The sequence below is a fragment of the Myotis daubentonii genome, chromosome 4 (assembly GCF_963259705.1).
Source record: "Myotis daubentonii chromosome 4, mMyoDau2.1, whole genome shotgun sequence".
Lineage (NCBI taxonomy): Eukaryota > Metazoa > Chordata > Mammalia > Chiroptera > Vespertilionidae > Myotis > Myotis daubentonii.
This window is the reverse complement of record NC_081843.1, coordinates 16,873,981-16,899,466: the sequence shown is the minus strand read 5'-3', so window position 1 is coordinate 16,899,466 and position 25,486 is coordinate 16,873,981. Positions and strand designations below refer to the sequence as shown.

The following is a 25,486-nucleotide window of genomic DNA, read 5'->3' as shown; positions in this document are numbered from 1 at the left end:
GAAAAGACAGGGTCTGAATAGGTGGACGGGAGACGTTAGCTTTCTGTGAGCAATGAAGGGCAATAGCTGCCTTTTGCAGGTGATTCGAGTGGAGACTTAAGAGATAGCAGGTGCAGACAGCTTAGAAGGAGTGAAGTAGGGAGACAGAATGTCTTTAGGACAAAATACTAGAGTGGGATGGAAACCAGAAGCTTTTATGAAGCTGGTGTGTTGATAAGAACTTTTCTCATCTTTGTCCGGTAATTCTTTTCGAGGGAGACCGCTGCAGTTAGGGATGGGTGGCTTTGCATCAGCTTGGTTTGTTTTTTTAATCCTCAACAGGTTATTTTTTCTGTTGATTTTTAGAGAGAGTGGAAGCAAGGGAGGGTGGGGGAGGGAGAGAGAGGGAGAGAGAGAAACATCGATGTGAGAGAGACACATCGATTGGTTGCCTCCTGTATGTGCCCCGATCGGGGGCCAAGGATTGAACCTTCAACCCAGGTATGTGCCCTTAACCCTTTGGTGTAGGGCTGATGCTCTAACCACTTAGGAACACCACCCAGGGACATCAGCATGGTTTTGTCCACATAAGGAAAGAACTCTCTGCTAATCATTGGACTGTGGCCTCTATCTTGCAGGGAGCCAATATATGGATTCACCCCTTTGATGGAAGCAGCTGCTGCTGGCCATGAAATAATTGTGCAGTATTTTCTGAATCATGTAAGTGACCCTCTTTGTTAGCTTATAATTTACTTACAGCAAGTGACGAATCATCACTGAAGTATTTATTTATATATATATATATATATATATATATATATATATATATAAAAGCCTAAGCAACCTTTACGACCAAACGACCGGTCAACCAGTCGCTGTGATGCGCACTGACCACCAGGGGGCAGATGCTCAACACAGGACCTGCCCCCTGGTGGTCAGTGCGCTCCCACAGTCAACCTCCCGCCGCCCCTCCTCCCAGCCGGCCGGCACCTGCATCGGCCCCAATTGGGGGGCTGGCTGGCCAACCTCCCCAACCTCCTAATCGGGAGGAGGGGGGACAGTAGGCTGACCTCCTGGGATCCCTCCCCCTGGCTGGCCGCCCCCCCCCCCTCCCCCGCCCATAGTCCTCGATCACTGGATCACTGGCTAGGCCAGCCGTGGGCAAACTATGGCCCGTGGGCCGGATCCGGCCCATTTGAAATGAATAAAACTAAAAAAAAAAAAAAAGACCGTACCCTTTTATGTAATGATGTTTACTTTGAATTTACATTAGTTCACACAAACACTCCATCCATGCTTTTGTTCTGGCCCTCCGGTCCAGTTTAAGAATCCACTGTGGCCCTCAAGTCAAAAAGTTTGCCCACCCCTGGGCTAGGCTGAGGGACCCCACCCGTTCATGAATTCATGCACCAGGCCTCTAGTAAACTATAACAGAATTTTCTGCTACATAGAAAGAATTGCTCTTTATTATTCAATACATTTTCATTGAGAATCTATTGATGTCAAGTGTTGTGGCACTTAGGCATTAAGGGTACAGTGATGAGTAAAAATAGACACCTCCTCCTGTAAGAATTTAAAATATACTATTATTTGAAAAGTATGGAAAATACATTTTTTAAATCCCAATACTTAAAGAAAAGTATATAGAGTAAGAAGGCAAGGATCTTCTTCCCTTTTCAACCACTCCCTGCTCCTCTCCACGATGCCCAGTTGGTTTGATAAAGGGACACCCCAGGACTGTTCTTGTGCTTAGAAAGGCATGTCTGAAGACACCTGCAAAAAAGGTGCTTTTTATTTTGGACAAAGTGGGATCCTTCTATATATTTGGTCTGTAGCTTTTAAAAAGATGACTTAAAAGAGAAAAACAAAAGATCACTTAATATGCCATAGACATCTTTTTTTTAAAAAAATATATTTTATTGATTGTTTACAGAGAGTAAGGGAGAGGGATAGAGAGTCAGAAACATCGATGAGAGAGAAACATCGATCAGCTGCCTCCTGCACACCCCCTACTGGGGATGTGCCCACAACCAAGGTACATGCCCTTGACCGGAATCAAACCTGGGACCCTTCAGTCCGCAGGCTGACGCTCTATCCGCTGAGCCAAACCGATCAGGGCTGCCATAGACATCTTATCCTGTATGGTATTACATGTATAATCTGTGCCGAAATTAATTAGTTCTTAGGTTTCCACCATCTTGCAATTGTAAACAGTGCTCCAGGGAATATTTTTATGTATATACTAGAGGCCCAATGCATGAAATTCGTGCAAGAGTAGGCCTTCCTCCCCCAGCTGCCGGCACTGATTTCCCTTTGGCACCTGGGACCCGGGCTTCCTGGGCTTCCCTCGCAGCTCCGGCTTCGTCTGGAAGGTCGTCCGGAAGGACATCCGGTCCAATTAGCATATTACGCTTTTATTATTATAAATAGCTTTAGCCTGGGTGTAGTTATTTATGTATACTGTATTTCTACAAGAGGGATTGCTGGTGCTCACATTTTAAATTTAATAGGTCCTAATAAAAAGATAATTGAAAGATGTGTAAAGCATCCAAGTAGACATTTCACACACACACACACACAAAAGAATACACAGATGGCCAATAGGCACATGAAAAAAATACTTGACATCATTAGTCATCAAGGAAATGTAAATCAAAACTCCTAGGATGTCTATAATAAAAAAAAAAAAGAGATGGACTTTAACAAGAGTTAGTGAGGATGTGGAGAAATTGAAACCCTCATACATTGCTTATGGGAATATAAATGATGCAGCCTCTTTGGAAAACAGTCTGGCTATTCCTCAGACAGTCAAACATAGTAGTTACTGTGTGATCCAGCAGTTCCATTCCTAGGTATGTAGACAAGAGAGTTGAAAATATGTCCATACAAAAACTTAAAACACAAATGTCCATAGCAGTGTTATTTATAATAACCAAAGGGTGGAAACAACCTAAATGTCCATTAGCTAACAAATGGATAAATAAAATGTGTTATATCCATACAATATTAATCAGGCATAAAAAGATGAACCTTGAAAATAATGCTCAGTGAAAGCCAGGCACAACCACATATTGTATGATTCCTTTTATATGAAACTAGAAGCCCAGTGCACGAATTCATTCACAGGTGGGGTCTGGCTGGCCTGGCCCCTATAGGGGCAGATTGGGGCTGGGCCTATCAGGAGGAGGAGATGGCAGGAGGTTGGCTGGCTGACCCACCCCAATGGGGGCCTAATCAGGGCAAGGCCTGCTGGGGGGAGGGACTTTGGGCGATTGGCCGGTTGGCTCCACCCCCAAGTGTGTGTCTGTGGGGCCGATCGGGGGTGGGGCTAGGTGGAGGAGGGGCTGCAGGAGGTTGGCCGGCCAGCCCCACACCCTATTGGGTGATCAGGGGCAGCCGGCCCCACCCCCTGATCAGGCCGTTTGCTGTCTGCAGTGGGCTTTGTAGCAACCGGTCGTTCTGGCATCCTGGTCTCTGGCTTTTTATATATATAGATAGATATCCAGGATAAGCAAAGCTATAGAGACAATGGTGGTTGCCTAGGGCTAGAGGGGCTGGGAAGATTGGGGAGAGTGTGGTGTTTAAGGGATGCAAGATTTATATTTAGGGTGATGAAGAAGTCCTGAAATTGTGGCGATGGTGGCACACCATTGAATTGTACACTGTAAGTGGGTGAATTGCATAGTATGTGAATTGTATTTTAATAAAGTTGTTTTAAAAATCCAGTAGGAGAAATATTTAGTTTATATATAAAGTACTAAATTCCCACTGAAAAGTTGTTTCTATAGTCCTTTCCACCAATAATATACAAAGGTGCTCATTTTCTCACCAGCCCTTAAGATGGGAGGTTACCCACCTTAAATTTTTTTCCAATCTGGTGGGAGAAGAGTGGCATCTAGTTTTGGTTTGTACTTGCTAATGAGGTTGAACATTTTAAAGTATATTGGCCATTTGTAATTCTTTGATGAATTGTATCTTTATATTTTGGGCCCAATTTTCTATTGTATAGTTTGTGGGGGTTTTTTCTTACTTATTGGTGGGAATTTTAGAATAATAAAATGTTAACATCTTTTTATTTACTTACTTATTTTTAATCCTCACCAGAGGATATTTAACAATTGATTTTTAGAGAGAGTGGGAGAGACAGAAATATTGATGTGAGAGAAACACATCGATTGGTTGCCTCCTGCATGTGCCCCGACCAGTGCCCAGGCCAGGGAGGAGCCTGCAACTGAGATATGTGCCCTTGACCAGAATCGAACCCAGGACCCTTTGGTCTGCAGGCTGACACTCTATCCGATTTGGGGACAGTACATTTACATGGTAAAAATGCAGATGAGACAGAAGATAGACAGTGAGCCTGCCTCTGGACTTTGCCTCAGTTTCTTGGTCATTCTCCCTGTGGCTACTCCCCAACTTGCCTTTTTTTTAACTTAATTGTCTATCCTGGATATTGTTTTGTATCAGCATATAAAGCTTTTTTCTTGTGTGTGTGGCATCGTACTCCCTTGTAGGGATGAATCAATTTCTTTAAAGTGGTCTAGATAGAATTGGATTGTTGCCAACCATTTGCTATTATGCACATTGCTTTGAGAATATCTGTGCACATATATCTCTGCACATGTGTGCAACCACCTCTGTACAGCTCAGTACTAAAAGTGCAAGATTGAAGAGTAAGTACAGTCTTAAATTAACATGGATGTTGCCAAATTGCCATCCGAAGAGCAAGTTGTACCAACTGACACTCTTTCCACAGCAGCAAGAATTATGAATCTTAAATTGTGAAGTACTTTAAACATGTAAAAAAGCACAGAAGATAATGCAACTAACCCACATGATCCAGAGATCACCACTATCCAGATGCTGGTCTGTACCTTTCCTGTCTCTGATTTTGATCCTTTCATCACATACTGTGTGTCCTTAAGCAATGCACGGACTTGTTTTTATATATTTTAAAGATTCATATAAATAACATACCAGATTGTATGTGTCATTCAACAGTGTTGGTAAATTAGACATCATTCACTCATTTTATTTTTTTAAATATATTTTATTGATTTTTTTCAGAGAGGAAGGGAGAGAGATAGAGAGTTAGAAACATCGATGAGAGAGAAACATCGATCAGCTGCCTCCTGCACATCTCTTACTGGGGATGTGCCCGCAACCCAGGTACATGCCTTTGACCGGAATCGAACCTGGGACCTTTCAGTCCACAGGCCAACGCTCTATCCACTGAGCCAAACCGGTTTCGGCAACATCATTCACTCATTTTAACAGCTCTGTACTTACTGACTGTATAAATATGTTTATCATTTCCTTTTTTAGTGGACATTTAAGTGGTGTTCACTTAGCTATTCCTAACAGTGCTGAAGTTTACATTTCTTACCTGTCTTCTCAAGCATGTGTAAATAGATTTCTCTAAGAGATCAGGATGTAATCTTCAACGTAGAACTTTGGTGTGTACGGTGGGTGCATCTGCACTAGAGAGTGTTAACTTGCTTTCTCCCATAGTTGTTCTAGTTTACACTTTTCCATAGTATTTTATAGCTCTTGCCTCTCACACCCTCAGTGACACCTGCTACGTGGTATCAGACGAGCTGTCTCCTGTTGATTTTTATGTTCCAGATTTCTGGTGAGGTGGGGCATCTTTTCATATGTTAGCCATTTGGGTTTCCTTTTCTACAGACTAGGATCCTTAAGACATAGCCTAGGGTCAAGAATAGATGGGCACAAAGAAAAATAGATGAGCCAAGAACTGTAAGAAGCATAACCTCTGCTTCTGAGTTAGTTTAAACTCTGATTTTAAATAATGTAGAACTGAAAATTGTAAGAGAGAGTTACTCATGTAGTTTTTAAACAGAAAACGTATTGGTAGATCAGAGACCTTATATCATTTATCTATCGTGCAGATTATTTACTCCCCACCTGGGTCTGAGACTGTGTATGGGCAACTCGTACTCAGGGAAAACAAATTGTATTGGATTTCTTTTGGAAAATTTAAAAAATTTTAAACTTTGAATTAATTTCAGACTTAAACATCACAAAATAGTACTCAGAATTTATGTACCTTTGCTAGATTCCCCAGTGTTAACATTTCATATCTCTCAATATATATACATATAATATTTTTTAAAATATCTTTTCATGGATTTCAGAGAGGAAGGGAGAAGGAGAGAGAGACAGAAACATCAATCAGGAAAGAGAATCATTTATCAGCTGCCTCCTGCACTCCCCACCCTGGGGATTGAGCCCCCAGCCCGGGCATGTGCCCTGACTGGGAATTGAACCATGGCCTCTTGATTCATAGGTTAACACTCACCCACTGAGCCATACCAGTCAGACTACATACGTATAATCTTTTAAAAATTATTTGAAAATAAGCTGCTAACATAATGCCTCTTACTACTTTCATATGTATTTCCTAAAAACAAGAATTTTTTCTTTCATAATTGCATACATTATCAAACTCAGGAAATCAATGGAGTTCTTCCTTGAGCTCACTAATCAGCAAAGTTGTTGGCCAATTTCAAGCAATTGCCTCTGGCTGTGGTGGCCGGTGGGCACGGCTCAGAGCATGTGACTATTGGACCAGTTTGCTCCACTGCTGGGGAGGCTGCCTGGCTAGCACTGTATGACCACTCCGTGTTCCTTGCAGATCTCCTGCTGGGTCATGGTTAGCCAGACGGGTGGGCCCACCAGGTCCCACCAGAGCCAGGCTTCTTTCTCGGAGATGGAGAAGTGGATGAGGCCAGGCACCTCAGACTCCTCGCCAGGGGAGGAAAGGACTGTGGCTGCTTCCCTTGCACCCCTTGTCCCTTCCCAGTGGGGGCCGACTCCAGCAGCTCAGTCTGGGCAGGATGATGGGGTGCGTTTGGGCCTCTCAGGGAGCTGAGAGTTGATCCAGTGGCCCTCCAGCTGATGAGTGCACCCACGTTACGACTGGTCCGTGGCCTCTAAACTTTGATCCCGCTTTCCTGTCAGTTACAATGAATGTTGATCATGTAATTTTCCTGTAATTTATGTATATTATAAAATAGGAAGAAAGTTGGGAAAACATTTAAAGGGTAAATAGATAGAAATTGTAATGCTCTCTTTCCTCACCTCAGGGGCCTTCTTGTTCTTGGGTCTCCTTTCTTCCTCATTTCTTGTTAAGGAATAGTATTGCTTTGGTGTAGCCTGAGGTTGAAGTCTGAAATTAATTCAAAGTTTAAAATTTTTTAAATTTTCCAGGCTACCATGAAGATAGTATTGTTGGTTCTGGTTGAAACCTTTGGGCTTCTTTTATCAAACTGAAACTAGAAATCAGCCCTAACCGGTTTGGCTCAGTGGAAATCATATTTTTTCCCCCACCAGTTTTTTTGAGATAATTGATATATATCACTGTATAAGTTGATTTGACTTATGTATATGTGAAGTGATTACCACAATAAGTTTAGTTAGCATCTATCATCTCATATAGATTATGAAAATAAGTTGCTAACATAATGAGTAGGACAGTGATGGCGAACCTATGACACGCATGTGAGAGGTGACACGCGAACTCATTTTTTTGGTTGATTTTTCTTTGTTAAATGGCATTTAAATATATAAAATAAATATAAAAAATACAAGTCTTTGTTTTACTATGGTTGCAAATATCAAAAAATTTCTATATGTGACATGGCACCAGAGTTAAGTTAGGGTTTTTCAAAATGCTGACACGCCGAGCTCAAAAGGTTCGCCATCACTGGGGTAGGACAAAAGTAAGTTTACAGTTGTTCATATGGAAAATAATAAAATAATTAATGAATAATGATACAAGAATAAACTCTGTTTCATGTACTCACAACTGTCAACCCACTTTTGCCCTGCCCTGTATATTTTGTGGGGGGTGTTAATCCTCACCTGAGGATATTTTTTTCCATTGCTTTTCAGCAAGAGAGGAAGGGAGGGAGGAGCAGGAGGGGATGGAGGAGAAAGAAAGAGAAAGAAACATTGATGTGAGAGAGACACATCAACTGGTTGCCTCCTGCACACGCCCAGATAGGGTGGGGAGTGAACCTGAAACCCAGATACGAGCTCTTGACCGAGAACTAAACCCGAGACCCTTTGGTGTGCAAGCTGAGCACACAGGCCAGGGCTCTGTGTTTTAACTTGTGATGAGAGCTCTTAGGATTTACTCTCTTAACAACTTTCCCTGTGCATCATACAGTAGTGTTCACTATAGTCACCGTGTTGTACATTACATGCCTAGTATTTTTTTTATTTTATAATTGAAAGTTTGTGTCTTTTGACCACCTTCACCCAGTTCTCCCTTCCCCTCTAGAAATTGTCTTTTTTCAGTCATCACTTGAGGATGTTTATTGATTTTTAGAAAGAGAGGAGGGAGAGAGAAACATCGGTGTGATAAAGAAACATTGATCGGTTGCCTCCCTTACATGCCCTGACCAGGGATGGAACCCGCAACCTGGGCATGTGCCCTGACCGGGAATCGTACTGGCAACCTTTTGGTGCATGGGATGATGCCCAGCCAACTGAGCCACCAGCCAGGGAAGGGTATGTGCACTTTTAATGTTTTAACTTTCTCTTGCTGATATGCCCTCCAGAGCACTGAGCTCCAAAACCTGGTAGTCTCATCTGCAGATACGAGACCGCACGGTTGAAGCTTTGAAAATGGAAGGTTTATTGGGCTTTTCTAGTTTCAAAAGTAAACATGCTCATAGAAATAAGTTTAGAAAGTATAAAAGAAAGATGTGAGAAGTCCCTATTATCTCACTGCTTAAAAATAATATTAACAGTTTGGGTATATTTCCTTCCAGTAGTGCTTTTTGTATACTTACTTGTTTTGCTGCGATTGGAATGTGTATACAGTTTTGTCTCCTGGTTCTTTTAAAAATTTGGTTATACCAATTATTTTTATGACGGTAACATAGTGAACTCTCCATCTCTGAGCATTAAAGTTGTCTCTGGGTTTTCGTTATCGCAAATATGTTGTGCTAAACATCTTTGTGCGTAAAAGCTTTCTCTGTATTTGGGGCTATTTCCTTAGTTTAGAGTCACAGAAGTGTAATTACAGTGCTGTATAGAATAAGTACTTTTTAGGGCTTAGGATAAAAGTTACCAAATTCTGTTTCAGAAGAGTGGGGCTCTTATTCTGATTATGCTTTTAAAGGCTGCTTCTTTACCAAGTCTGTTGTCTCCAATTTTCTGTGTGAAGAGAATGAAGCGAGGTGGACACATGCCCGGTGTGAAGGGTGAAGGCGGGCTCTCACTCACAGCAGCCTGAGTGTATCCTCGCCCAGAGCACCTGATCGCCTCTCTTCTTTAACTGTCTGCCTGCCCCACGGCGGCTGAAAGCCAAAAGGCGATGAGCCTGGAGAGCTGCCTCAGCTGTGAGATGGCTGGGCTAATGTCTTATTTGACAAGCCAGCAAGCCCCTCGCTGTACCCCGACTTTCAGCATTGAGAGTGAGACCACACAGGCCCTTGCCTTTTCTCCCCACGTTGTGAGGTTGTAGAGGACCCTGGTGCAGACCTTTCCAAGATGGTGAGAAGACGCCATTGCACCTCTCATCCTGGGTCCACAGCCCTGGAAGTGAGGGTGCTGTGCAGGGGAGGTTCCTAACTCTTGTTCTTTTACCATTTTCATAGGGAGTCAAAGTGGACACAAGAGACCACAGTGGAGCCACAGCCCGAATGCTGGCCAAGCAGTATGGACACATGAAGATAGTGGGGTTGATCGATGCTCACTCACTTTCTCTGCCCAAGAGCCTCTATCGGAGCCCAGGTACCTGTATCTGTGGCCTCACTCTTTCCTGGAGTCCCTCCCCCTGCTCTCACCTACTAAGAGATTTGGCTCCTGTAGCCTTGCCAGACCTCTGCCCCCCTGACGACTCCATTTTGCAGTCAGAGTTGAGGGCTGCTTGTCTAAGGACTAGTGAGTTAGGGTGTAGAGGTATACCCACCAGGCTGAATTCAGGTACCCAGGATGTGGACTTGTGATGCCCACCCAGACGGAGGAGGGCAGCCTCACAAGGGGACTGGCTTCTGGTTCTTGTTTCTTGACTTTCTTATGGTGTTCGTTGCTGTGCAAAATGTTTTAATTTTACATAGCCAAATACATCAATCTTCTTTCCTCTGGATTTTGAGTTATAAAAATCTTTCTCTGCCCTGGACAGTGGGCTCAGTGGTTAGAGTGTTGGCCCAAGCAACAAAGAGTCTCAGATTCGAATCCTAGTCAAGGGCATGTACCTTGGTTGTATATTCCATCCTGGTCCCCCTGGTTAGGGCATGTTCAGGAGGCAACCAATTGATGTATCTCTCACATTGATGTTTCTGTCTCTCTCTACCCCTTCTCCCTTCCTTTCACTCTCTCTCTAAAGATCAGTGGAGCCCAGCCAGCATGGTTCAGTGGTTGAGCATCGGCCTATGAACTAGGAAGTCATGTTTGATTCCCGGTCAGGGCACATGCCTGAGTTGTGGGTTCGATTCCTGGTATGGGGCATGCAGGAGGCAGCTCATCATTGATATATATCTCTCTCTCTCCCTCTACCTTCCTCTCTGAAATCAATAAAAATACAGTTTTTTAAGAAGATCAATGGTAAAAATATCCTCAGATGAGGATTTAAAAAAAAAAAATCTTTCCCTGTGCCCTAGTTGTACAAGAATTCATCCATGTTTTCTTCTAGTACTGACATGGTTTCATTTTGTGTGTGTGTGTGTGAACTTGAGTATCAGCTTGCCTAGCTCCTTAAAAACAGCATGTTGACATTGAGATTTTGGCAGATTTATAAATTAACTATCCCTTTATGTTGAGGCATCCCATCTAACAAAAGGAGTGTGCTTTTTGTTCAAGTATACTTTTGTGTCTTACAGAGGGTGCGAAATTTTTCCTCATTATGTTTTGCATATAATTTAAGTATATTTCCTAAGTGTGTGGTTTACTTTGTTGCTATTGTAAATAGGGATCCACTACCATCATATCCTCTAACTGCTTATTGTCTGTGAATATGAAGGCTATTGATGTCTGTATACAATTTTTATATTTTTCTGCCTTACTTAGTTATTTCATTGTTTGAGTTAGTTTTATTTATTGATTCTGTAGGGTTTTCCAGGTATATTCCCATGTAATCTGCAAATAGAGATAGATTTACTACTTCTTTCTGATTGTTATACCTCTGATTTTGTTTGTTTAGTTTCATTGGCTAATACTTCTAGTACAACGTGGAGACAGTGGACAGTTACTGAGTCCTGACCTTAGCAAAAATGCCACATTAAGTAAGATGCTGACTTAAGAGTAAGGTGTATGTGTGTGTGTATGCTTGTGTGTTTGATTTTTAGAGAGAGGAAGGGAGAGGGAGAGAGAAAGAGAGAAATATCGATATGAGAGAGAAACATTAATTGGCTGCCTCTACACACCCCCTACTTGGGATCGAGCTAGCAACCCAGGCATGTGCCCTTACTGGGAATGGAACTGATGACCTCTTGGTACATGGAACAGCACTCAACCAACTGAGCCACATTGGCCAGGGCTGTGTGTGTGTGTGTGTATTTTTTAAAATTTATTTATTGTTGGCAGTATTACAGATGTCCCCCATTTCTTCTCCTTTAGATGTGCATATTTTTTTAATATTCAAGTATCTGTCATTTCCTTGAGTGTTTTCTACAGAAATAAGTGTTGAATTTTGTCAAAGGCTTTTTCAACATCTATGGAGATGTTTGTGAGTTTTCTCCGTAGATCTATTAACATGTATTCTATTAATGAATTTCCTAATAATGAACCAAGTTTATATTCTTGGCATAAATCCTAGTTGGCGTATTATTTTCCTAATGTGGTGTTGGATTCTGTTTGCTGTTATTTTATTTAGTGTTTTGTATGGCTACTCATTCATAAATAATATTGCCTTTTTGCTCTCAGTTTCGAATTTTGGATTTTGGATTCAGGGTGCTTTTTCCTGTCCTCAGGTGCTGTGGAAGGATGTATAGTTTAGAGTGTCATGTCACAGTTTTTCTGCCTACTCCTCGGCTGAGTTTTGGAGAGAGGGAAGGAATGTTTTTACTTGCTGTGTGTTTGAGTCCCGGTGTTTATGTGCTCCCTGTGGTATTGGTGTGTCGGCGAAGATCGCTGGTGCGTCTGCATTTCACGGACAGAGCTTAGTGGCCTGGCTAGTGTGTGAGTCCTGGTCCAGGAGCCGCCTTCTCCCAGTGCCAAGGCCAGTCTGCTTACTGGTGGCCTCTTTTTGGAGTGGGATGTGGTTGGACCCAGCATTATGTGTCCTTGGATATTATTTTGTTTTGCCAGATCCTGAACTTCCCCTGGTTGCTTTTCTCTTCACTACCCAGTTTCCAGAGGTCTCCCTCCCCAAAAGGCCGGCTGCTCCTCTGACTGTTCCTCAGGCCCCATGTGCATTCCTAGGTCACTTCCCCGGGTCATGCTCCGCTCCACCAGGATTCTTTTTCAGGATTTTTGCCCACAGAATGGACTTTGTCTTCCCCGTCATCTCTCCTCTGTGTGGTTTTTCCTAGATCTGCTGCGTTGCCCACAGAGAATAGAGGTGAGTAAGTCGGTTCTTTTTTGCTGGAAAGGGTCACTTGCCTGCTCTTTGCAGCAGCAGGGACTTTGAAGTTTGCAGTGCTCTCTGCCATCTAGGTCACGTTGAAGGTGTAGGATTTGTGAGATTCTCTCTGTGGTTCCCGCTGACGTGTGCAGGTCTGAGAGTGCGTGTTGGGAGGTTTAGATTCACGGAGCTGCCTTTTCCTTGGTTCCCCTCCCATGTACACTTATTTTTGTGATTCCATGTTCTGCTTGGGCGTGACCATGGTCTCCCAGTGAGTTGAAAAGGGAACGGTGGGAGTGGTTCACTTGAGTCACTGGCCCGAGTTTGGAACCAGGGTCAGTAACTCCCTGACTTGCCAGGCAGTCTCTGAGAGTTGAGCTCTCAGTTCACATCTGAGGGAACCTGCCCCCTTTCCAGGGTCTGGCTCTGCCCAGCTCTCTTCCTGGCCTCAGGATTGTTTTGTAACAAACGCCAGCTCACACGAGTACAGTGGTAATCAGCGACTTCTCCACATCTCCACCCCAGTTTATCAACTCCGAATAGATCGTATCAGGTGGGAGCCTGATACCAGTAGATCCATGAATTGTGCCTTTAGGTGTGATGAAATACAAAGAACTATGAGCAGCAATAAAGCAGTAATGTCTGTGGGTTACGCTGAACATTTAAGCTCAGATGAGTGGCAATTTGAAATGCTTCCTAAAACAGCACACACAGCTGGTTTCCTAAGAAGTTATTGAGATTGACAATATAAAATTGCTAAGAAGTCACGATGCTCCGAATGTTTATGAACAGATATTAATCTCTTCAACTTAGAACAAAATTTATTTCTGATTGTAAACATAATACATGCTTGTTACAAAAAATTCTTCAAACCCAGACAGTGAGAGGTATAAGAAATAAGAACGAGACTCCCCCTCATGACAGATGCTTTCAGTTCAGCTCATACTCAGCAAGCTTGCTGCTCCCCCAAATGTCCCCCTAGCCCATCTGAGCAGTGGACTGGCCCATTATGGCATTTAAAAAAATTATCTTTTTTAAAAATTAAAAAAAATGTTCAATTATAGTTGACATTCAGTATTCTCCACCATCTTGACCGTAAATCCCGTTATGGCATTTCTTACACATGAAGTCCTGGGAAACTTTTCTGCTTCTTTTTTTTTTTTTTTTTTTTAAATATATTTTATTGATTTTTTACAGAGAGGAAGGGAGAGAGATAGAGAGTTAGAAACATCGATGAGAGAGAAACATCGATCAGCTGCCTCCTGCACATCTCCCACTGGGGATGTGCCCGCAACCCAGGCACATGCCCCTGACCGGAATCGAACCTGGGACCTTTCAGTCCGCAAGCCGACGCTCTATCCACTGAGCCAAACCGGTCCCGGCAAAAATTGAATTTTCTTTTTTTAAACTTCTTTAGTTTTTTTTTTTTTTAATATATTTTATTGATTTTTTACAGAGAGGAAGGGAGAGGGATAGAGAGTTAGAAACATCGATGGGAGAGAAACATCGATCAGCTGCCTCTTGCACACCTCCTACTGGGGATGTGCCCGCAACCAAAGTACATGCCCTTGGCCGGAATCGAACCTGGGACCTTTCAGTCCGCAGGCTGACGCTCTAGCCACTGAGCCAAACCAGTTAGGGCCTTTTCTGCTTCTTGATTTAAGAAAACCAGTTATGGTGATTGTCTTTCAGTTTACTATGAAAATTAGTAAATTAGTCCCTCGCTGGACAAAATTTTTTAAAAAATATTTTTATTGATTTTAGCGAGAGAGGAAGAGAGAGGGAGAGAAACATTTATGTGAGAGAGAAACATCGATCAGCTGCCTCCTGCATGCACCCTGACAGGGTAGCGAACCACACCTGGGTGTGTGCCCTGACTGGGAATTGAATTGGCGACCTTTTGGTGCATGGGATGATGCTCAACCAACTGAGCCTCACTGGACAGACTGGACAATTGTCTTAACTTTTGTGTTTGACCCACAGAAAAATATGAAGATCTCAGCTCTTCAGATGAATCCTGCCCTGCTCCTCAGAGACAGAGGCCCTGTCGGAAGAAGGGCCTCAGCATCCATGAGGGGCCTCGGGCCTTGGCGAGGATCACAGCCATTGGACTTGGAGGCAAGATCCAGCCGTCTTGCTATGGTGAGCATTCCGTGTTTCCTGATGGCTTTTTGATACTTCGTTCACGCATTCTGTCTGGATGAAAAGGCACAACTCTCAGGTTTCTGAAATGTGGGCCACTGGGTTGGAGCTGCAGCTCAAAGATTCCAAATTGACGACAGTGATAGAAATAAATTAGTCAATGGCTAGCTCTTGGGTTTGTGTTCATCCTTTGAGTTTTCTTTTCATGGGTTAAAATTACAAATAACAGCAGCAGAAATGTCACTATGCTCAGATTTGATTCATCACATAGTGAGTCAGCTAGTGCAGGAACAGGGTGCCACTTGAGTCCCACTTCCAGTCTCTGGCTACAGCACCTGGTGTGATACTTAACACATTTGTGGCTGGAGATGGATGTGCCTCTGGGCCAGGCCAAGGACTCTCTCTTGCTCTTTTCTCAGGTGATGGATTGATGCTCAGACCCTTCTGAGAATTGTTATGTGATGCACTTAGTGGGCTGGAATCCTAGACCCCAAGTTTCCAGACCTCCCAAGTTTATTCTCCAATTGTCAGTTCCTAAATGTTGAGTGCAGTGTCCTTGGGGAGTGCGGGAGGCGCCAATAGTTCTTGGAGCAAGTTGGGTTTTATGCTCACTGGCCTGACCAAGTGATCATGCTTATGTACAAGTTACATCTTCCATTGATGTCTGTCACCCATCAGTGGCCAGGCCAAGTGCTGGTCTTGTGGACTGGGTAGGTGGGTCCTCCTCATGAACAGACACCCCTCTTGAGCTTGGAAGAAACCAACTTTCCCAGTCAGAGGAGAGCATATTTCAGTCAGGAGTATGTTAGTAACTTGATATCCTTATAAGATGCTTGGAAGGAGTCCTAGGTTGGGAACTGGAGGCCTGCCTTCTCCTGTTGTCCTTGCGGGGTGGGCTGACTGGCCACAGGGAAAGGCCCTCCCCCAGCGGCTGGCAAGCTCCTTGTGCAGGATGAGGGCAGTTCATACCCTTCCTGTCCGGTGTGCTTATAAGCACATGGCGCTGGGACAGTTGGCCGACTTGTTTTAGTTTGAGTGGCAGAGTCTGTTCCTTTTTGAGGAGTCCATGCCACTCTCCCACCCTGAGATGTGGTAGGGGCATGGGAAGAGCGCGCCTTCCCTGGAGGTGGGGTGTAATTAATCTGTGTAGCTATACGACAGATGCTTTTATTAAATGGAATTCTTTCAGGTTATCAAAATAATCCATGGCTGAAGTCCATTTGTACACTATTCTTTTTATGCACCCACAGAGAAGGCTGGAAGAATGTTCATCAAAATAATGATGGTAGTTGACTTGATTGTGGCATTTCAGGCGAGTTTTCTTCTCACAACTTGTGATATTTACATTTTTTATCGGTACATGTAGGCTTTGCCAACAATTAAAGAACATTTTAAAATAATGTGCAGATTTTAAAAAGTGTTTTGTTGTTTTTTTTATTGCTTAAAGTATTACAAAGAGTATTATATATGTCTCCTTTCCCCCTCCCCCCCCCCGCCCTTGACAATCTCCTGGCCTCCCATACCCCCCAGTGTCTTATGTCCATTGGTTATGCTTATATGCATGCATACAAGTCCTTTGGTTGATCTCTTACCCACCCCCCTCCTGCCCTCCCACCCTCCCCGGCCTTCCTGCTGTAGTTTGACAGTCTGTTCGAGGCAGCTCTGCCTCTGTATCTATTTTTGTTCATAAGTTTATAATGGTCTTTATTGTCCAGAAATGAGTGAGATCATGTGGTATTTTTCCTTCATTAAAAAGTGTTGATAACTACAAAAAGGTATAAAGGCTTTGTTAGCTGGTCTGTTTTATGCAAATAAATGTACTTTCTGTGGGCAAGGGGCAGGCAAAATGGGAATGGACCTCTGTGGTTTGTGTTCTGCCTTTTCTCCTTGTTTTCCTGCAGGCAGATCCGTCCAGAGGTTGTATAATTTGGTGTTACTATAGTTAATTTTTAGCCTGGGGCCTCCAACCTTCCTGCTTAGCCGGATCTATTTTTGACTGGGGTTGACTGACCCGAAGAGGGAAAAAACCCTTAGATTCCTGTGCCCCTTAGATGCCAGGGACCATAAAGGCTGGCATGTGCGATTAGATGCTTCCAGCTAAAAGGTACACTTTTTCCTTGGCTCAGGAGTCTGTAAACACAGCTTACCATTTCCTACTCTCTCTTCTTTTTTTTTGCATCCAAAATCTAGGATCTGCGGTTATTTTTTTTATAGCTGCAGCTAACCTGTCAGCCTCTTGCACATTTGAACTTCCGGCCCTTGAATCGTATGTCGGGTTTGGTGTGGCTGTGAGGGATTCCTGGGGCCTTGTTGAAATGCCTGTACACTCCGAGGCACTTGCATGCATGAGAAAGCAAGACAGGGCCACAGCCCTTGGGGGAATCCAGGGCCAGCTGGTCGAAGGTGAGGATCTTGCCCCTGGCCTTAAGGATGCGGCTGCAGGAGCGCTGCTCACACTAAGTGCACACACCTCCAGCCTGGGCACCTTCCAGGCTGGAAGCTTCATCTTCCGGACCATCCGGGAAAGGGACAGAGGAGGCCTGTTGGTGCGACTCGAACAACCTCTTCAGCACCACCTGGTTGAAGGTGGAGTTGGTTTGTCTGGCCAAAAACCTGTATAGCTTGGCCAACAGCCTTAGGAAGATGTCCTGGATCTTGGGCTCCTCGTGCCGAACCTTTCAGTCTTTGTTGATGTTGTGGCAGATGTCGACTCCCATGATGACCCATTTCCTTCTTTTTCATTTGGAAAAGAAATAGCATAGTGTGGGAGAGGGCACCGGGCTCGACCAGGGCTTCGACTCCACCATGCCCTTGCTGTGGGACACAGGATTGCCTCTCAGCTCCTCGGAGCCTGCCTCCTCGCCTGCAAACTGCACATGGCATTATGTCCAGGTTACTGTGGCGAGTGGATGAGGTCATGACCAGGAAGATACGGTTTTCCTTCCTGCCTGGCCAGATCCTGGTCTGCCCTCACGCTGAGGTCCCTCTGGGGAGGTGGTCACGTTGGGAAGGAGGAACTTGTTTTCCCTTTTGTGCGTGTGGGTTCATGCGCCCCATTCTGTCCACAGAGCAGGTGCCTCCACGGGGCTATGTCACCTTCAACAGTAGTGATGAGAGCCCCCTGGAGGGAAGGGGCTTCTGCTACCGGGATGTGACTTCCCCCATCAACGACCGGGATGTGGAGAGCAGCAGCAGCAGCAGCCGGGGTACGTGTGCCACCCCTCCCCACCCTGCTGGGGCTCGCGTGCTGTGAGGAGTCTGTCTGGTAGAGAAGGAGAGGTTGAAAGACAGAAAGACTTTCCTCCCTGGCTCTGGAGGAAAGTCCAAGAACCTGGCATGGCCCAGAGAGAAGCAGCTTCCAGCCAGTGTCTGTGCCTGTGTGCAGGGTCTGGGGGAGTTGTTCCAGGCAGGCTTAGCTTCTTGATTGGTGAGCCCAAAGGGAATGTCTTTGCTATAATACATGTATCGTCCATTCAGCAGCTGTTTACTGAGTGCCCTGTGTGCCAATCATTGTTCTAAATGCTTGGGTTTACCAGTGAACAGAACAGACAAAAACGCTGTCCGTGTGTGTAGAGGGAGGGGTCGGCCAGGCAGTCAGCATGAAACACAGTAAACTAAGGAGTTGATGAGGGCTGTGGATGAAACAGCTCAGGCTCTGGGGAGTCACTGTGTGTGCGACCTATAGTCAGGCGTCCTTGTCTTCACTGTTGGCAGAAGAGCAGGCCTTCTGTGCCCACCTTGGGGCTGTGCGGAGCAGCAGCAGCAGCGAGGGCCTGGCGAGAGCCCCGGGAGTCAGCAGCGAGGCCTCTTTGGAGAGCAATGAGGTGAGGCCTCTCCTTATTCCTTACCTCTCATCTCTTTCCCCTGTTTTGGTGTCACGGGGGAGGCTAACAGTTCATTTGAGACGGGCAAGTCTCATAACAAGGACTTAATGCATGTCTGTGCTGTGTTAGGACATACAAGGTTCAGGGCCACCCTCTAGAACCGCCTGGGATTGGGTGACCTCAGTGGAAGCCTCTGTGTGGCAGGTGGGGGAGTTTCAAATCTTACCTCCATTGTGAGGGAAGTGGCCCAGATTGAGAGTAGAAGCTGGAATCATGGGGCAGAGAGCAGTTTGGATGCAGCCACGTCAGCTGCAAGACTTTCAATGTTACTTTATTTTTTGAGCAATTCTGTTGTGGTTCTATTTTTCTGTAAGGGATTTGTCCAAGGTTCACAACTACTTAGTAACAGAGCTGAGATACGAACCCAGCTCTAGATGACCCCAAAGCTCATGCACTCTTCCTCCACCCATTTTTTCTTTTAATCCTCACCCAAGGATATATTTTTTCCATTGATTTTTATAGTGTGGGAGGGAGAGACGGGGAGAGAAACATTGATGTCAGAGAGACACATCAATTGGTTGCCTCTCACACGCACTCCAACTTGGGCCAGGGACCAAACCTGTAACCCAGGTATGTGCCCTTGACCAGAAATCGAACTTTCTGCCTTTCGGTGTTCTGGCCAATACTCCTAACCACTGAGCCGCACCAGACCAGGGCCTTTATTTTTATTCCCATTTCCCCACCCCTCTCCCCTTTGGTAACCATTAGCTTGTTCTCTAAATATGCAGTTCTGTTTTGTTTGTTTTTGGAGTTATGTATTAAGTGAAATCATATGGTATATCTTTCTCTGACTTACTTTACTTAGCATGATATCCTCTAGGTCAGTGGTTCTCAACCTTCTGGCCCTTTATTTTATTTTTTTAAATATTTTATTGATTTTTTTTTTACAGAGAGGAAGGGAGAGGGATAGAAAGTTAGAAACATCGATCAGCTGCCTCCTGCACACTCCCTACTGGGGATGTGCCTGCAACCAAGGTACATGCCCTTGACCAGAATCGAACCTGGGACCCTTGAGTCCACAGGCCGATGCTCTATCCACTGAGCCAAACCGGTTAGGGCAACCTTCTGTCCCTTTAAATACAGTTCCTCATGTGTGACCCAACCATAAAATTATTTTTGTTGCTACTTCATAACTGTAATGTTGCTGCTGTTATGAATCGTAATGTAAATATCTGATATGCAGGATGGTCTTAGGCGACCCCTGTGAAAGGGTCGTTCGACCGCCAAAGGGGTTGCTACCCACAGGTTGAGAACCGCTGCTCTAGGTCCATCCATATTGTTACCAATAGCAAGATTTCATTCTTTTTTTATTTTTTAAAATGTTTTTTCTTTTTAGAGAGAGAGGAAAGGAGAGGGAGAGATAGAAACATCTATGAAAGAGGAACATTGATTGGCTGCTTCCCACATGGCCCCTACTGGGAATCAAGCCCACAACCAGGGCATGCGCCCTGACCGGGAATCGAACTGGTGACCTCTTGGTACATGGGATGATGCTCAACCACTTGAGCCATACCGGCCAGGTAGATTTTATTCTTTTTTATTGCTGAGTAACATTCCATTGTATATATGTACCACATCTTTTTTAACTATTCATCTGTTGAATACCTAGGTTCCTTCCATATCTCAGCTATTTATTAGTAATTCTGCAGTGAATATTGGAGTGCATATATATTTTCAAATTAGGGTTTTTTTTCTTCAGATAAATACTTAGAACAGGGAATTGCTATATCATATGGCAGCTCTACTTTTAATTTTTTTAGAAATTTCCATATTGGCTGCACCAATTTACAATCCCACCAATAGTGTCTGGGGGTTCCTTTTTCTCCACTTACTCACCAACATTCTTTATTGGCTTATTGATGATAGCCTTTCTGACAGGTGTGCGGTGATAGCTCATTGTGGTTTTAATTCGTTTCCCTGATGATTAGTCTTTCAGTGTTAAGCACACATACCTCTTGCCACAGGACTCAGATAATGCACGTAAAAGCTCAGCTCGCAAGCAAACTAAAAGTTATATGAAGACCAAGAGTCGCTACAGCAACAGTGACAACCAGTGGCCTCCCAGCACTGGGACTTCCGGGGTGGCCTGTTCCCCAGGATCTACCCCCCAGACTGAGAGGTTCCCCTATTCAGGACCCCAGGTAAAACCTTTTTGAAACTGGTGGTTACCCTCTTTGTGATTTGTGAGGTATTTATTGTGTGCTTACAGTGGGCCAACCACTGTTAAGAGAGTGTGGTGGCTCTTCCCCAAATGACCTGTAAAGCTTCTTGGGCTAAGAGGATTCCTAAGGTCAGAGGTACTGGTGGGAGGGTTTATACCTGTCCCTTCCCTTAGGAGAGATCTGTCTCTCCCTTTGGTTACCATGCTCATTTCCATACTTGACTCAGCCCCCCAGAGCTTTCAGGAGTTGCAGAGACAAAGTGGCACATAGTATGTACGTAATGAAAATTGCTGTTTCTGCCTTCCTCATTATGGGTCCCTCTGGCTAAGCAGTATCTTGGGGTTTACAGGTGTGACATAACAGCTCAACTGTCTAATGTGTGTTTATCGAGTTCTCTTGCCCTCAGTGGGCATAGGTGATACAAGATGAAATACAGGTGAGTACTTGCCATTTATTGTTCAAGTCACAGCTCTGCTGTTCTCTAGAAGCCTATGATTTTGCTGGCTTCTCCTTGCCCCACCCCATCCCCTGGGAGCTATCTCCAGGGCCTGTATTCCCAGCTTCTGCAAGCAGCTGCACCACTCAAGTCCTTAAATGATTGGAGAGTTGTTGGAATCTTAAAAGCTGTTTCAGAAAGTAGGTTGAAGAAAATGATGGAGTAACAACTTTTGAAAATTTGCTCCTCTATAAAGGCAACATTGAAACTGGCAAAAGTGGCCAGAATCAGTTTTTCCCCAGAAACTTGTGATTCAAACTAAAGGCTTGCAGCAGCCTGGAGAGTGTTTATTCAAGAGAAATGACTGACTCTCAGTGAGAACTGTGAGCTGTTAACATTTTAACTTGCCCGAGTCCAATTCTTCCACTCTCCAATGCCACAGTAGCTGTGACAGCCACTGGAGCGGGTAGAGCAGAGCTGGAGTGCTTTCGGAGTTCCATTCCAAAGAATTGGCATTACTAGACTATCTGATGGTTCCCTTGAAGACATGCTTATTACAAGACTGTATTATACTAGTAAGACTCAGGCTTATCTACTCAACACCAAAAGTCCTCTCGTTGGAGGACGTGTATTGAAAATCATACGGGGAAATGTTTTGATTTTGCAGCTGTCTGAGGTATTGGATAACAGCTTGGGTGAAAGATTAACCACAAAGCTTAAAAGGAAAATCTGGGGAAGGAGATGTCCATAGGAGCTTTGAAAAGCTCTGACTTATCCTGGGAATCTAAGCGGCCACATATGTGCTCAGGGCTGTGTATGGTCAAGAGTACCTGAGAGTACCCCCGATGATCTTGGGTTTTGAGCAAGCAGGAAACAAAGGTTGGGCCAGCATTGTCATCTGCCTGGCTGATGCTGAACATGTGCCCCAACAAGCACACAGAGCTGTTGGGCAAAGACTCGGAGATTTATTGGTTTTGGTGTTTAGGAGATCTCTGTCCAGCCCTCAGCTGATCACTAAGCTAACTGAGTAGAGACTTCAGTAGCCACAGACCAGAAAGAATACAGACAACAAACCCCAGAGGGAGGAGAATTAGATCTCCAGAGCTGCCTCATGAAAATGTCCAGTTTTCAACAGAAAAAATGTATGCAGAGAACAAGGAAGAATAACTAATAAATAGGAAGAAAAGGCAATAGTAGAAGCTGTCCCTGAGGAAGTCTAGACATTGGACTTGTTAGTTAGACAAAGACTTTAAATAAGTTTTTAAAAATATGTTCCAAGAGCTTAAGGAAACCACATCTAAATAGAAAATATCAAGAAAGTGATATAAATAAAAATGAACTAAATAGAAATTCTGGAATTGAAAAGAATAATAACTGAAATGAAAATTTCACTAGAGGGCTCAAGAGCAGATTTGAGCACACAGAAGAATCAGAAAACTTGACATAGACCAACTGAAATTATCCAGTTTGAGAAATAGAAAGAAGAATGAAGAAACATGAGCAGAAACCTGTGAGCCACCATCAAATATACCAACATGCATATATGGTGTTCCAGGAGAAGAGGGAGAGGAAAGCAGAAAAAATGTTTTAAAAATAGCCAAATCTCCCCAAATTTAATAGAAACATGAATCTGCACATCCAAGAAGCTAAATAAACTCTAAGTAAGTTAACTCAGGTCCACACCTAGACCAACATAATCCAACTGTCAAAAACACACACAAGAGAATCTTGAAGGAAGAAAAATGACTCATTACCCCGAAAGGATTTGCAATAAGATTAACAGCTAATTTCCCTATCAGAAACCATGGAAACCAGAAAGACATCTGACGACATCGTCAAAGTACTGAAAGAAAAATAACCAAGAATGCTATATTCAGCAAAAACTGACCTTCAAAAGTGAAGGAGAAATTAAGGCAGCCCCAGGTAAACAAAGTCTAAGAAAATTTGTTGTTAGCAGACCTGTCCTTCAGGAAACACGAAAGGTGTCCTTCAAGCTGAAATGAAAAGACACTAGATCCAAAGACACAAATAAGTGTCCCTGGACTCCCTGCTCTCTCTGAGGGCACAGGGAGGAGGGGCAGAATGGGCTTCTGCCTGCACTCAAGGCACTGTCCCTCTGCTGAACCTGGGGGATCAGCAGGGCTCAGATCTCCTCCTTAAAAGCGATCTCACGGCCCGACTGGTGTGGCTCAATGGTTGAGCATTGACCTATGAGCGAAGAGGCCACAGTTCAATTCCTGGTCAGGGCACAGGCCCAGGTTGCGGACTCTATCCCCCGTGGAGGGCATGCAGGAGACAGCTAATCAGTGCTTCTCTCTCTCCCTCTCCCTTCCTCTCTGAAATTAGTAAAAATATATATTTTTAAAAAGCCACCTCATGAATGCACACTCAGCAGGAGAAAAGTGGCTCCACCTTGCATCATGTGCCTTTTTTTGTCCCCATGTCTTTATGACCTGCCCGTTTGCCAACCTGTCCTGGCCTCTCTGTCCACTAGGACCTTGCCACACTGTTGGAGCAGATAGGGTGTCTGAAGTACCTGCAGCTGTTTGAGGAACAGGACGTGGACCTTCGAATCTTCCTGACCCTCACTGAGAGCGACCTGAAAGAAATCGGCATCACGTGAGTCCAGGGCCATCTGTAGCTGCATGCCCCTTGTCTCTGGGACCGTCTGATGTTGCAGCTTTCCAACATTTGGAGAGTTGCCCTCTCTAGAGGTCAGCTGTCTTCTCCATTCTTAGACGTACATGGCCTGAGTCTTGTGGCTTCTCAAGCTGGCCCGGCTCAGTGCTGTATTCAGGGAACCCAGACACTTTCTGCCTGTTCACTTGTGAGAACTTTCCAAGTTGGCAAACAGCCTGGAGCCAGCTGGCTAGTTTCCTCCTTAGTGACAGCAGCAGCCCGGCTGGGTAGGGACCAGGTGCAGGGGGGCTCCAGTGAGGTCATCACTTCTTACAACCCTTTGTTTCTGTCCTCGGGCTACTCTCCCTCTTCAGGGATCTTTCCTAGGGAGACCATGGTCTGTGGAGCTTTCAGGCACATGCAGATGCTGATCCAGGTTCTTTTCTCATCCCCAATAGGCTGTTTGGACCCAAGAGGAAGATGACTTCCGCCATTGCCCGCTGGCACAGTAGTGCCCGCCCCCCCGGCGACGCACTGGAGCTGGCCTACGCCGACAGGCTGGAGGCTGAGATGCAGGAGCTCGCCATCCAGCTGCACAAAGTAGGTGGGAGGCAGGGGCGGGAGGGGACACGCAGAAATGGCAGGAGAGGTGTCTGGAGACACTCACCTGCAGAGAAGGACAGATAGGACAGTGAGGGCAGAAAGCAGGAAGAAGGCCCAGAAAGGTATGGGACATTCGGTGGAGGTCAGGTGGACATCTACAGAAGAGAGAGGGTGAGGCCAGAGAGCAAGAGGCTGGCGTGGACCCCAGTGGGCTCACAGGAAGGGACCCAAAGCAGGGGAGGCTCCAAGGTAGACACAGGCCTCCCATTCCAGGAGAGAGACAGGCAGAGACAGCGGATGGGGGTGGTTCCCGGCCATGGCCTGGGGCCTGTGTCTCCTGCATCCTTGGCCCACCTGCCTGCCCTATCTGTCGGCCTGCCAGCCCCACCTCCCACCTCTCCCCTCTCCAGCGCTGTGAGGAGGTGGAGGCCATGCGGGGCCAGGTGTCCCAGGAGCAGGAGCTGCGGGCTGTGGTGGAGAGCTGCCTCCTGGAGCAGGACAGCACCCGCAAGGACATCCTTGCCCAGCTGCAGGAGACCTGGGCCCTGGCCCAGGATGCTGCTCTCATCCTGGCCCAGCTACAGTGAGTAGGCACCTGAGCTAATCGAGTTCCCTCCAGATTCTTCAATCAAGGATTTGCTTTCAGGGCCTCCTGAGTCACTCCTTGCCTGCCCCCCCATTCCCCACCCCCACTCCCCACTCCCCATTTCATTCTAGCTGTTCCTCCCTACAATGTAGACCAGGCAGAAGTAGGGCCATGAAAATCTGCATACCTTACACAAGCTCTCTGCCTTCACTCGGGCGAGAGCTTGTCAGTGTGGGTGGGTGCGGGGGGTGCTTGCCAAGCCCAGGAAGGTGGGCTGTGGGGACACTCGAAAGTGGGGATGTCTGCCGTCCCCTGCCCTCTGGGACCATGGAAGGCAGTTGCCAGGCTTTCCCCTTACCAGCACTTGGTCTTGTGTTCTGCAGAGCCTGTCAGGCTGAGCTCTCAGCCCGAGTGAAGCAAGACGAGTCCCCTCTGGGGGCCACCCTAGGCCCAGCCCTCCCTACAGCTGGTAAGGAGAGCAGTGTCCTGGGCCAGAGCTGGGCAGAGATGCCTCCTCAGGCTGGGTTTTACCACGTCTCG

At 45.3% G+C, this 25,486-nt stretch overlaps 1 protein-coding gene and 1 pseudogene across 18 annotated transcripts in view; one reads left to right on the top strand and one right to left on the bottom strand.

Annotated features, from left to right (window-relative positions):
• The window catches only part of ANKS3 (ankyrin repeat and sterile alpha motif domain containing 3), a 33,770-nt gene that overhangs the window by 6,998 nt on the left and 1,286 nt on the right, over positions 1 to 25,486 (top strand). For 11 of the 18 annotated variants that reach the window (XM_059693009.1, XM_059693016.1, XM_059693018.1 and 8 more), the window contains 10 exons: positions 618 to 699; positions 9,609 to 9,744; positions 14,498 to 14,656; positions 17,725 to 17,862; positions 18,371 to 18,480; positions 20,505 to 20,681; positions 23,633 to 23,757; positions 24,216 to 24,357; positions 24,771 to 24,943; positions 25,330 to 25,415. In XM_059693009.1, the coding sequence (XP_059548992.1) occupies positions 618 to 699; positions 9,609 to 9,744; positions 14,498 to 14,656; positions 17,725 to 17,862; positions 18,371 to 18,480; positions 20,505 to 20,681; positions 23,633 to 23,757; positions 24,216 to 24,357; positions 24,771 to 24,943; positions 25,330 to 25,415 (1,328 nt within the window). Of the gene's footprint in view, positions 1 to 617; positions 700 to 4,735; positions 4,846 to 7,624; positions 8,515 to 9,608; positions 9,745 to 14,497; positions 14,657 to 17,724; positions 17,863 to 18,370; positions 18,481 to 20,504; positions 20,682 to 23,632; positions 23,758 to 24,215; positions 24,358 to 24,770; positions 24,944 to 25,329; positions 25,416 to 25,486 lie in introns of those variants that run through there. The other 7 variants (XM_059693020.1, XM_059693019.1, XM_059693025.1 and 4 more) reach the window with 6 other exon arrangements.
• Positions 16,443 to 17,728, bottom strand: LOC132233042 (large ribosomal subunit protein eL18-like; annotated as a pseudogene).